General features: G+C 39.6%; 3 protein-coding genes across 4 annotated transcripts in view; all 3 read right to left on the bottom strand.

Moving 5' to 3' along the window:
• Window positions 1-1,193: 1,193 nt before the first annotated feature.
• Window positions 1,194-4,160, bottom strand: tysnd1 (trypsin like peroxisomal matrix peptidase 1). Its single transcript, XM_014005108.1, has 4 exons — window positions 2,589-4,160; window positions 1,869-1,999; window positions 1,607-1,792; window positions 1,194-1,462 (listed from the first exon to the last, which is right to left on the bottom strand). Exons 1-4 carry the CDS (start codon window positions 3,689-3,691, stop codon window positions 1,260-1,262), a joined length of 1,623 nt encoding a protein of 540 aa, XP_013860562.1. The 5' UTR covers window positions 3,692-4,160; the 3' UTR covers window positions 1,194-1,259.
• Window positions 4,161-4,541: 381 nt separating this feature from the next.
• LOC106515350 (GTP-binding protein SAR1b) lies at window positions 4,542-10,144 on the bottom strand. Of its 2 annotated transcripts, XM_014005111.1 has the most exons (7): window positions 10,012-10,144; window positions 8,975-9,042; window positions 8,547-8,666; window positions 8,387-8,452; window positions 8,184-8,287; window positions 7,979-8,110; window positions 4,542-5,550 (listed from the first exon to the last, which is right to left on the bottom strand). In XM_014005111.1, exons 2-7 carry the CDS (start codon window positions 9,030-9,032, stop codon window positions 5,434-5,436), a joined length of 597 nt encoding a protein of 198 aa, XP_013860565.1. In that variant the 5' UTR covers window positions 9,033-9,042; window positions 10,012-10,144; the 3' UTR covers window positions 4,542-5,433. The 2 variants fall into 2 exon arrangements, with proteins under 2 accessions (XP_013860565.1, XP_013860566.1); XM_014005112.1 differs by lacking the exon at window positions 10,012-10,144 and having other exon boundaries at window positions 8,975-9,472.
• Window positions 10,145-11,072: 928 nt separating this feature from the next.
• Window positions 11,073-12,663, bottom strand: part of ppa1b (inorganic pyrophosphatase 1b) — a 4,525-nt gene continuing 2,934 nt past the window's right edge. The window contains exons 7-11 of the mRNA XM_014005110.1: window positions 12,089-12,216; window positions 11,802-11,887; window positions 11,622-11,697; window positions 11,503-11,542; window positions 11,073-11,422 (exon numbers count right to left, since the gene is read on the bottom strand). Of these exons, the coding sequence (XP_013860564.1) occupies window positions 11,391-11,422; window positions 11,503-11,542; window positions 11,622-11,697; window positions 11,802-11,887; window positions 12,089-12,216 (362 nt within the window). The 3' untranslated portion in view covers window positions 11,073-11,390. The remainder of the gene's footprint in view (window positions 11,423-11,502; window positions 11,543-11,621; window positions 11,698-11,801; window positions 11,888-12,088; window positions 12,217-12,663) is intronic.

The raw sequence follows: 12,663 nt of genomic DNA, 5'->3' as shown, positions 1-12,663 counted from the left end.
CACACACACACACACACACACACACACACACACACACACACACACACACACACACACACACACACACACACTGTGTATCTCTATCCTTGTGGGGACTTTCCATTGACTTCCATTCATTTTTTAAATTATTTTATAGCCTAACCTTGACCACAAACCCTAAGGCTAACCTCACAGGTACCTACCTGACCCTAAAACTAACCTAAACTCAATTCACACCTTGGTCCTAAACCTAACCGCCCCCCCACCACCACCACCACCCAAAATCAGCCTCCAAAGTCATGGAGACCGGGTTTTAGTCCCCACGAGGCTGCATTTTCCTGAAAAATTGTCCCCACCAAGTGGCAAAAACATGGGCGCGCACACACACACACACACATCCTATACTTGCATCAAACTGAGGACTTTGTACTGACTTCCATTCATTTTTGTAACTGCATTTATTCCTAACACAGACATTTTCCCTAAAACTAACCATTACTGGTTTGTTCCTAACAATAACCAAAACTTAGTTCATACCACTCCTCTAAACCTAACTAGTAGAGCTGCAAAAAAAATAAAAATTGAGGTCCTTGTCCCGGTCCTCACTTTACATCAAAGACCTCACTTTGATATTAACTATTTTGCAAGTGGTCCTAGCAGAAACAAGTACACACACACACACACACACACACACACACACACACACACACACACACACACACACACACAGAGTGGTTCATTCTAGTTAGAGGAGTTTACCACTATAAAGCAGCACAGAAACTTTATTTACAAATGAATTAGAGTATGTCAACAGGGGAAGACTTGTCCATCCAGCCTTCAATGTTGGAGCCAGAGTCTGAGCCAGAGGAGAACAAAGACGACCAAAGTGAAGTTCTGTCACAAATACTGTGATGTAATGGTTCCGAAAACGTCATCGAGAATAGAAAAAACTAAATGATTTAAAAATATGAACCAAACAAAATATAAGGATACCTAAACCCCACCAGGAGAATCTACATTTGAATTTTCTGCACTCCCAGAGACTCCAAGTACACAACAAAATGTGTTTAACAGCTAAAAAAAAAGTGAATGTTGCATGATATATCCCCTTTAAATTCACAGCTGATTCTGGGTTCATGTTACAGTAATAATTCATCCCTAGATGAAAATTTGGTGCAAACTAGAATTTTAAAAAAGTGGTTTCAAAAACATTAGAGAACACATAATCCATTTTAATTTAAAACATTGTTTTTGTGGTCTCAAAGAGCAGTGAGCTTGAGTTAGAGTTTGCTTTGTGCACCTTGCAGCCTCCACACCCGTCTGATTTCTGGTCCGGTGGCGTTCAGTCCCCTGAACACTTCGATATCTCTGCTTCGGTGGAATTCCTGCAGCAATCCCTGGAAAACGGTCACCGGGATGACAAAGTTGAGGTGCGGATAAGTCACTCGTGCAGCCAAGTCCCTCGTGTTGCTGGACACAATCCCTGCAACACACAACAAGGCGTTGCTGTTTCTTCAAACTGAAACTACAGCAGCACAGATTAACCAATGGAATGCTGCCCTTTTTTTTATGGTCAACAAGTGCCCCCCAACTGCTCAAGAGGTGGTTTTGTAGGAGTTGTCCTCACCCAGCAGCTCTCCAGAGTGTCTGCGGAGCACAGCACCTCCGCTGGCGCCCGCCTGGACCGCACACGTGGTCTGCAGCATGACGGGCCGCTGGTTCAGGCTGATGGCTTTAGAGAGGACGCCGCAGGTCAGCGACGGACCACAGGTTCGACCCAAACCTCCATACCCGACAACAACCACAGCTTCACCTGCAGACAGACGAAAGAGTCCACCCGAATTATACGGTTCTACAAACGTGAAGGAGCTCAAAATCTTGATTCAAACCGGGAGGGAAGCTCGGCGACGTCCGAGGGACCACAGCGTCTGGGACGGGGACTTTCAGTTCGACAAACGCCAGATCATACGGAGAAGACGGTTTGGTGGAGAACAAGACGTCACCAAACATATGACGGACTCTGTAAGAGAGGATTAATCAAAATTTTAAAAAAATAATCCCTCTAATTTCTAATGTCTTTTCAATTATTCTTAATAAATGTTCATTGGAGTTTTATCTGTGCTTTTTTATGTTTAACCCTTCATATATCTGTTTAGTCTGTTTAATCTCAAAGAGGCCTTCCTGGTTAAATAAAAGTAAAAAATAAATAAATAAAATAATAATAAATTTGATCTATTCTTGTCATATTTTTGTGTATTTTCATAACATTTGATCTTTTTTTTTCCAACTAATCATTTGTAAAACTTCTGTCAGGCCTTTGTAAGTCTATGACTTTCTAAATATTTGTTTTGCTTTTTCAGTCAGTGTTTTACAGATGTGTTGGCAGCTTTCTCCAAGTGTTGCTCGTAGCACAGGATCTTTGCCTAAAATAGCATTAACTGCTGGAGTCGACCCTGTTTGTCACAATATAATAAATAATATCTAACCTGTGCAGATTTTAGTGAAAATTTCAAACGTAATCACTGGGTGTACTTCTACAGCTGAATGTGCTTGTGTAAAACAATATTTGGGTCATGGTTTCATTCATTTTTAATTAAACATGTCATGACCTTCCCCTGTGATGGAACTTCAGAGTGACTAAAGACCTCCCGTCGACAACGTGTCTGCAGGTCACAACCAGCTTTGTGGTGACGACGACCCCTGAGCCCCACACCTTCCCACTGTCCACCAGGCACACGGTGGGGTATTCAGCAGCTCGGGACACCTGAGCGGTCCTGCACATGTGGAGGTCAGCCTCTCCTGAACGGAGCCAGGCATCACCCAGTGGATTGTGATCACCGGTGCACCGGATGATGCTCCTGAAGATGCAGTGAACCGAGCAGACCAGGGTGAGGCCGATCCACTCGTTCGCCTTCCAGCCGAAGGGAGACACGATCAGCCCGATGAGATGCACGCCCTCCGCGCCTTCCACAGCAAACAACCCCCCACCCTCCGTCCCTGGCAGGCAGCGGGCATCTGTGAGGATTACAGCGTTGTCTTCTCCGGCCAGGTTACTGATGATCCCTCCGCTGAGGGTGCTGATGAAGAGGTCTAAGCAGAGGGAGCCAAAGGCAGAGCCGCAGGCCACGACCGGGCAGCCCTTGTGGAGGGTCGAGCTGCTCTGCCAGGGGACGGTCCCTGAAGCTGCTCTGCTGTCCGGAAACACATCTGCCCTGAGCACAGCAAACCAGCTGAGGAACTGAGCATCTCTGAGCAGCTCATCATCATCATCATCATCACCATCATCATCACCATGGAAACGCCACTGGTCCGCCTCCTTGAAAACTCCCAGGAAGGCTCGCTTGAACTCCACGCAGTTCACCAGCATCAGCAGCTGTGCTGGAACCTCCCTCCTCTCCCTCCGATGGGATCTGCTGCCCGGAGCGGTGCAAGCCTTCTCCCGCCAGCTCGGTTCGAAGTCCGGGTGTGCAGGAGCCGGAGAGCTGACGCGGATTTTAAGCTCGCTGCTGAAGCTGCGAGGAAACAGAACTCCAGCCCCCGAACAGAGGGGCTCTCTGTCGGCGATGAACCGTGAAAACGGCAGGCCGGTGCATATGATGGAGCCGGTTTGAGGACAGACGATGACCCCGCTGCAGCTGATGGGCTTTTTTGCTGAGAACCCCCCTGAAACCTGGACCACACAGCAACAGCTCTCCACGTCCTTTAACTCCATGCCGTTCGAAGCTAAAGTGGGTTAACTACGGTCCAGAAAGAAGGAAAACACTCAAAAACGTAACAAATCAAAAATATCTACCGACCGGTGTCGAACCGACAAGACGAACGTCCATTATGATGTGAAATGACAGCATGAACTCAAGTTTTAACTTTTGCTTTACAGCAAATGCTTACTGTTTATTTTATACTTCCTGGTTGGAATTCATACTTTCACGCGATAGGTCGGAATGTGACGCTTTCTGGCCAATAGGAAACGAGAGTGGGTAGACGCTTGATTTGTTGTACTGTGTCCCAGAAAAGGTGGCACTTTCGCAATCCATGGCTGAACCTGAGGCATGTCAATGAAACTGTTTTACAAAATTATAAAATAACATTGTAACGATCTAAAATAAAATAAATAAATATGCCTACATTTTGATATATGAACCTGTGGCTGGTCATGATAACAAAACACCTGTGTTTGTCACTCCCTGACTCCCAAAGGTGAGGCATAGGAAAAGTAAGATCAAAATAAAGAGCAGATATGCAAAAGTCAAATCTTTAAATTTAGCCAATATAATTTAATTTTGTGGTAGTTTTGGTGTGAGCTGTCTGTACTCCAAGAAGATTTGAGAAAAAAAGTCCTACACTAAGAGACACAGAGTTAAAACAAAACAATTTTAACAGTGTTTCTTCTGTGACATATCCCATTGATCTCCATGTTGCAAATATTTAAAAAAAAGCTTCAAATTAAACCTTTTCAATTAAAAATTGATTATGAAGAGTTTCCACAAGCTTTATTATTTTCAGCCCGTGTAAAAAATAAGTTGGAGCTTTTCTAACAGAATCATCAACAAATCAACAGCAAAAAAAGTCAGAAAACATATTTATTATGCTACATTTTCACACCAGTCGAACAAAAACGATGCAACTTTTGTAACAGAAAAGCCCGTTTTTCTCTCAAAATATAAATATAACTTTTTTATACAAAATAAATAGAATATTGCACTGTTGTTTAAATATGAACCAAGTACTCTCATAATATTACTGCATGTTGTGAGCAGCAACTAATCACAAAGTACTCTGGTTAATTCACAGCATCAAAATGAAAAGAAAAACAGTTACTACAATTTGGCTTCATCTCTGCAATATGTTGTTTTTTTTTTTTTTTACTTTACTTGGCAATGCTGGAGCAGCTGTACTGCAATTATTTATTTCTGTACAAATAATTAAAGCTCCTTCTTAACTGAATTTTAATATCTATGGTGAGAGTTAGATCACTGTTGTGAACATGAAGTGTTGTGCAACATTTTTGAGTTAAATTACATTTTTGACTGTGTTACAAATTTCCTAACACTTTGAAAGAAATATTTTAGAAATGAAAACTATCTTTTTGTGCTTTAAAAAAATCATTGTATCCCCACACAAGTGGGAGCTACTCCAACAAAGTCTGCAACTTGTTAAATTGCCCTTAACTGTAAATCAACACCAGCAGCCAAATATAAAACAAGTCTCTCAGCAGTGTGTTGTATAAGGGTGACAGGATTCCCAGCATGCTTTAAGTTAAAACAGGAACCACCCTGATGAATATGCATTGTGTATTAATACAAAATGTATTCATTATTGGCAGTCAAATTACTAGAAATTGTGCTTTTAATAAATTATATTTCTGCTGCTGGTAGCTCTGTGTGGAACAGATTTTGTGTGTGTGTGCACAGGCAGCATAATAAATCTGATTAAGGCGATTAAAAACATCTGGAATCAGTCTATATACTGGGAGAGCCAGCGGAAACCGTCTCCGTAGCCCTGTCTCTTCAGGACGCTGCACATGAAAACCTCCATTGGCCTCAGATTCAGCTCCTTCAGGGATACTGTGCCCTGAAAACAAACAAAAACCACACCACACGACTTCACAAATTACACATTCCCCACAGCGTTTCATAGAAATAACCCTAAATCTGTAACTTCCTGAGAGTAGAAAAAGGCAAGGAATTTATTGAACTCATCGGCATCATTTCTTCAGCCTCAATTATCTTTATCTGTTTTTGCTTAAGATATTCAGTCATGAGGAAAATAAAATCATATCATTCAGGTGGTGAGCCAAATGAAGAGTTTCTTTAGCAAATGTAACAGGAGTGGGGATCAAAGTTCTTTTTTTCCTTCGTACTTTGTGCTATTTTAACCATTTTTATAAGAAATTGTGCAGCTCGAACAGCAGATAGGAGTTTTAACTTTTGGTTTTGGTCATTTTTGTATTTTATTCACAAGTTTTCCCATCCAAATACATAGAGATTGTAGTAATTCCTACAAAATCTATTTTTTAATCTTATGCTTCTTTTAGCTTTTAGGTAGTATTTTGATACTTTTAGCCAGTGATGGGCAGTTTGAAGCTGAAGCTTCGGCGCATGTATTGAAAAAAACAACACACTGTTTCAGAAGCACTGTGTCGGAGTTTGATTCGTTTGGTAAAAGTCATGTGATCAGTGGCGTCCGAAAGTGGTGAACTTACGTCACTGCTTTGGTACCTGATTCAAAGGTTCATGAGGAAGTGAATCATTAGCTGGACTCGTGGTGTGTTTTGATGACAAATGCGCAAAATATAACAAACCAGTGAAGGACTTTCACTTGTTGCACAGATGATGATTTTCATAAAAAACACAACCGGATGGTGACAATGTCCTGTCCTCAGGAGGAAGGACGGCACGCAGCATCAGATGAAACTGATCAACTGTATGGACTCCATTTAATAAAGGGATTATCCAAACATTTTAAAGTTCAGTGGAAAAGTTTTGAACGTTCATGTCAAAATTTAAATCAAAGACCAGGGGCTGTATTTATCAGACTTGTAGGAAATATTAATACTTTGAAGAATTAATTGTAAAAAATATTGTCTCAAAGCTGGACCTAAAATTTAGATATCAAACATCTGACTTAAAGTAAATCTGAAGAGTCTCTCAGAGGGGATTTTGTGGATCCTGTATTTAGAAAAACACAGACAAGCAGTCACACACAGAATATATTTAAATATATGATCATATTCAAAGTTATTCTCAGAGAAATGTTAAGATAAGATTGTGAAAATCTTAAGTTGAAATTCAACTACTGTATTTATTGGTTTTAAGAATGTGTGAAACAATCTAGTAGCCTATATTTTATTTTTTGAAAATAAGGGGCAGAGAATAAAATTAGACTTTTCTTTCTGCTTTCTGTTTTTCATTTTATTTGTGATTTTTTGTGTGTTTAGAATTAATTTAGTTTTTAAATGAAAATGAATTAAGATCTTGAACTTGAAATAATTCAGTATAAAATACACANAAATAATTCAGTATAAAATACACAGGCACACTTTATTTTATTTATAATAAACCATAAACAACAGTAACTTTATTCCCACCCACAAAAAAGAAAATAAAAAAATAAAATCTGTTCAAGCAACACCATGACAACCTGATATCAAACAGAAATATCTCATCAAAGAGCTGTCATCTCCATCACGATGAAGCGCTTCACTTTGTTGTTTCCAGCAGCTTTTCATACTTTTGGCCACAAGATGGCGCCAAAGAGAACTGTGTTGGAAAGCTTCGAGTGATGAACCCTTTTTCAAAGCAAGCTTCAGTGCTTCAGAAAAGCTTCATTTGCCTATCACTACTTTTAGCCAGCATTTTGTTAACCAGACTTTTGATACTTCTGGTTCTTAACTATTGTTTTGCTTGTTTCAGATTATAGCTACACAGTTCTCAAACTATAAGGCGGGCTCCTCTACGGGGGGCACGGGGATTGTCAAGGGGAGGCATGATGTTGCTCAACGGTTTTTTCTTCTTCTTTTTTTTTTTTAATTGAACAAAAATTCTTCAGAGAAACCAAAGACATTTATATAATTTTGCATTTCCTTTACTAAACCTGCGCATATTTTCATACTTGTATACACAAATACTACACTGAATACTTGAATACACAATTAGTTTTCTCCAAAGGGGAGGACCAACAGAAAAAACAGAGTTTGAGAACCACTGAGTTAATGTTTTGTTCCTTTAACTAGTGTTCTGCTTCTTTTAGTTTTTTACCAACTCAGTTTCCCACTTCCTTAGCAAATGTCAGCAGTCATTCAGCGATCACTCTCCAGTTCATATTTGTATGATTGTATGAGAAACTTAAACTGTGAAATATGACTGAGCAGTAGCGAGTTCAGTAGCTCTCATCTTTTGGAGGTTTTGTGCGATCCAGAGTATTCAGAACCGCAAACGTCACTTTTTTTAATAAACTGCAAAACTCAAGAAAACAAAACACATCATTAACTCATCTTTACCTTCCCAGTTGTATGTCCGTGCAGACCAAACACTCCTCTGAGCCCGTCCTCGCTGACGGCCTCCGGACGATCGATTTTATTTCCCAGGATCAGCACTGGGATGTTAGCGATGGTTTCGTCTGTTAGGATGGCCTGAAAGTGTTGAGCATAAAGATCATTCCAGAGGACTGTGTTGAGATGACGAGTCAAAGGAGTATAAGCTCACATCTAGTTCAGCTTTAGCCTCCGCTAGTCGCACATGATCAGCACAATCCACCATGAAGACTATACCATTTATGGCTGGGAAGTAATTCTTCCAGATTCTTCGTGCTGGAAAAAAAATCAGTTTATGTGACATCCTGCAAATGCATCGTTACGACTTCCTATGACACAAACGTTAACGTCGGCCACATAACTCTGTACTCACACCTTGTGTATGGCCTCCGAGGTCAAACGTAGTGAACGTCATTCCGGCTATGGTCAACTCTTCAGACGCTGTGAGCAGGGAGGAAGCACCGACATTAGAGGAGTGACAAAACCACTAAACCTAAAAGGAAGATTGTGCGACAGGTCAGCCTGCTGAGAGTACTTGGGTATAACGTTGGCATGTGCTGCCCCAGTCTGTCGTCTCTGAGCATCTGCAGAAGCGTGGTTTTGCCAGCATTATCTAGTCCTAGGAAAACCAGCTTCCCGCTCTTTTTGTACAACCCTGATGAGAAAAGGAAAATTCAAACGGAGTGTTTAGAAACTCTGTGTAAAAAAAGGTTTTAAAGGCCGATGACAGGAGGAAGCTGAGCCACGTCGTATTTATCTTTTTAAGTTTGAGGTTCAAAAGTCCAATTTAGTTTATTCAAGCACCCACAAAAACTGAACATTTCTTTAAAATAAGTCCTATCGTGTGTAGTCTGAGTGACGTGTAATCACAAACCACAAAATATTAACAATGAGTACTTTTTTGACAATTTAGTTTGTACACAATCACCATGCAAAACTGCTATTTAGAGTAGCATACTATACCTAATAATTGCAGGACACTGCTGAAGCTTTTGTAGATCCAATTAAATACAAAAGACATTTCTCTTTACCTGAAATACAGAAAATAAAAACAAATAAAAGCTTTCAATAATGTATCAGTTTGCAAGTTTAGGTACCAACATGTAAGCCTATACATGAGTGCATGGATAGATCCTCTAATTGAATGCTTTTCAGGAGGAACATTGTTTTATTATAGAATCCCTCACACTAATCAGTATTTCTGGCTCTGGATTACTGTGTTGGTATGTGTAAGCTCTGTGTAATCACACTCATTAAGCGTGAAAAGAAAAGGGGGTCAGCTCAGCAACAAAAAGGCTCCTGATGTTCTTCTGGGCTCTGGTTTGCTCTGAGGCTCAGCTACACTGATCTTCCTCTGACTATTTATATGACAAGTTGTGAGAAAGACACTTGATCTGAGCCGTGAGCCCCCCTCACGGACACACACACACACACCTGTCACCCCGACAGAGTGAACTCAGTGTTCTGGTTGCAGTGATTTAAAAAGGGACGCCTTTTATTGGCTGTAGGTTTCCAGAAATTACCCAACTGTTTGATCAACACACATTTGTGTCAGTGAACGCAACACTCCTCAGGTCTGTTGCACAATATATTTAAATACTCAGCATTCATGGGTTGAAACTGAAATATAACAAGACCTGCTGCTCCTCCCTAAACACGTTCGTTTTCCTGTTTAAATCTTGATTCAGAACTCCTGAAGAAAAACACGTAAAAACACAAAAGAGTCAAACAAACCACTAAACACGATATGAAAAAGTTTCCAAACATTTTCCCAAGTGATTTCACAGTTATTGACACCGTTCGGCTCATTATACATCCCTCGTGCTGACATGACATCAGAGTAAACAATAAAAACTTTTACAAGTAAACAACAATAAAGAAATAAGCGCGCAAAAAAATGACCAATTAAACATCAATAATACCACGAGAAGTTTTCAACAGGTGAAATTAAAGCGAATGATAAAACCAAATGAATTTATTTACTTAATTTGTGCTCTTACCTTGGTCTGCCGAGTTCATAAACTCCTTGTTGTTTAGTGTTTGGTCTGTCCCGACTGACGTGAAGCCGAGAGGCCGACACATAACCGGAAGTACGTCACGAGGGAGCGTTGATGAAATGGATCAGATATATTTTATATAGTTTTTTTTAATGTTTGTCGGATGTTAGGACCCGTTTTTTTACTCTAAATTATTTACTGAAATGTTTTAAATGAAAAGAAAACTTTTAAATAAAATCCAATCAATATATTCGCATTTATCAGCATTCTTGTACAAGTCACTTTATTGAACGTCAGTGGTTATTCTGCATATTTATGTTTGTTTTTGTATGTATATTAAAAAAACTCAGAAATAACTACAGAAATTGTATTTTCTAGAGCTAAAATAAGCAAAACACCAACTTAAAGAATAGCTGGAGGTAAAAAGCTAAATTCTAATCTAAAAGCCACATAGCAAAACATTAATTCAAAGCTAGATGTAGTAAAAGGCTACAGGACGCCAAGTGCTAAAAAAAACATTAGAACATGTCACTAATACATTTCCATTAGATAACTCAAGTAAATTCCTAGTTTTCAAATAAAAACATTTACATTTAACAATTAGGAAAAACTACAAAAAAGTAAGAAGTGAGCTTTTTTAAACATTTTATTTTAAACTTTGTGCTACATAAAAAGATAGCTAAAAAGACTAAAATGAATTTTAAAAAGAAAGCTAGTTGGTATGTCTAAAATAAAGTAAGCAGTTACAAATGTACCAAAAATGCTCAATAAGCATTCATTCAATTTACATTTAATAAGTTTACAGTACTGTTTTGTTCTTGCCAGCTGTAAGTTCCTCACATCTTTTGAAATAACTTTTACTTTTAAACAGATTTTATGAAAGATTTGTCAATTCTTCCTTTAACAAAATAATTGCCTTGCTTGTCTTAGTCAAAAAATCCACTTCAATAACAGATTTCAATGTGCACTATAGGTGGCAGCATTACAAAAATAAAAGCTCAGTTTAAAAAAACAGTCACTTTTTCTCCACCAAGTGGCTCCACTCATTCAAATTCACACTTTGATAATAATTTAACCAGAGAAGCTTTATTAAAGCGTCAGCATCATACAGCACAAGTTTCTGTGAAACACAGCACCTGCTTTTTGTTAAATAGCATACCTCTAAAGAGATCTGTTAGGAAGAGTAAAATACGTTAATACGAGCTCATTATGACTCCTCTCTACAGGATTTACAGCTACCATACCCTTCTGTCTATAGGAAGACAGACCACCCTGACCCAACCACCCCCAGCCATCCTATTGGTTCCTAATAAAAGTTCATCTTCAAGTATTTTCATCACAGATGAGTTGTAGTTCTTCTCCACACTCATGCGGGTCCTGGATTACTTCCTCTCGTAGTAGAACCATTTATCAACTGCGAATAAAACAATAATCTCAGTGATAATCAGGAGGAACACAAAAATACAGCTTGCCTTTAATATAAAAAAAGACTACCTGGTGACGGGATAGGCTCTTCCTTTCCACAAGGACATGTCTGAGAGAGAATAAAAAATTAGACGGAGCGACTTTGTGTTGAAATGTGTTGCAAAAAAACAGAGGCTGGGAAATCTTACTTCACCAACAGCAGCTTTGGCCTCATCGGCTGAGCAGCAGTACGGGCTGTCACCAGCTGACACGCACGTGTTTTTGCTGTTTTGCAGACATTTAAGGTTAGGCAGTTATAATAAAGCCTGTTTGGGAACACGCACGTATCTTTGTTCAAAATGCAGCCGCGCCTTGGCTGAAGTGCTTACCAGTTGAGCTCTCCAGCATTAGTCTGCTGGGAAATAAGTGCTTTCCAGAAGCTGTGAGTGCTCTTGATTACTTCAACGGCAAAGTCCTGAAACAGTAAAAATAATTAGGTGTATGTAAGGAATGAGTTTCAATTTATTTTACATAATTTTAATTAACTTCAAATGTATTTAGCAAGAAACACTAATAAAATTTGATATTTTCTTTACAGAATGGCAAGGTAACTAAGTGAAAAAGCATACTTTTGTTGATATAGGTTTGCTTTATTATATAATTAAAAAGGGAAAACCTTGTCTTTGAACTCCTCGTTGAAAGCAAAGCTATTCTCGGGTTTCCCATCAGGCACTTTGTACCTCCTGAACCAGTCGACTGTGGCTTCCAGAAAGCCAGGTTTTAGGCGCCGGACGTCACTAATGTCTGGACATCAAAACAAAAACATGACATCACTGATGTAGAGCTGTGGGTGCACTCAAAGTAGGGGTGTCCCGATACCATCAAGTACTCATACTCGTACTCGTAAAAGCCGGCCGATACTCTTAACCGATAGCGCTTTTGTCTCCTCCTGTGCTGCGCTGCAGCATAAAGGGTAAACAACAATCCATACCAGGCGGTGGAGCTAATGCACTGACAAGTTATTTCCGACCGCACCCCCGAATAACAGAAGAAGAACGATGAGAAGAAGAAGAAGTAACATGTCGGCAGTTTGGAGATATTTTAAGATCGGCACAGAGGACACCAAACAAGCAGACTGTTTGCTGTGCTCTGCTAAACTGTCAAGGGGAGGAGCAGAAGTTGGATGTTTTAACACCAGCAATTTGATTCAACATTTGAGGACAAGACATGACAAAGAATTCAAAGAGTTTG

This window comes from Austrofundulus limnaeus, unplaced genomic scaffold, assembly GCF_001266775.1.
Source record: "Austrofundulus limnaeus strain Quisiro unplaced genomic scaffold, Austrofundulus_limnaeus-1.0 Scaffold28, whole genome shotgun sequence".
Classification (NCBI taxonomy): Eukaryota; Metazoa; Chordata; class Actinopteri; order Cyprinodontiformes; family Rivulidae; genus Austrofundulus; species Austrofundulus limnaeus.
The sequence above is the reverse complement of the archived record's forward strand: the minus strand, read 5'-3'. Positions and strand labels throughout refer to the sequence as shown.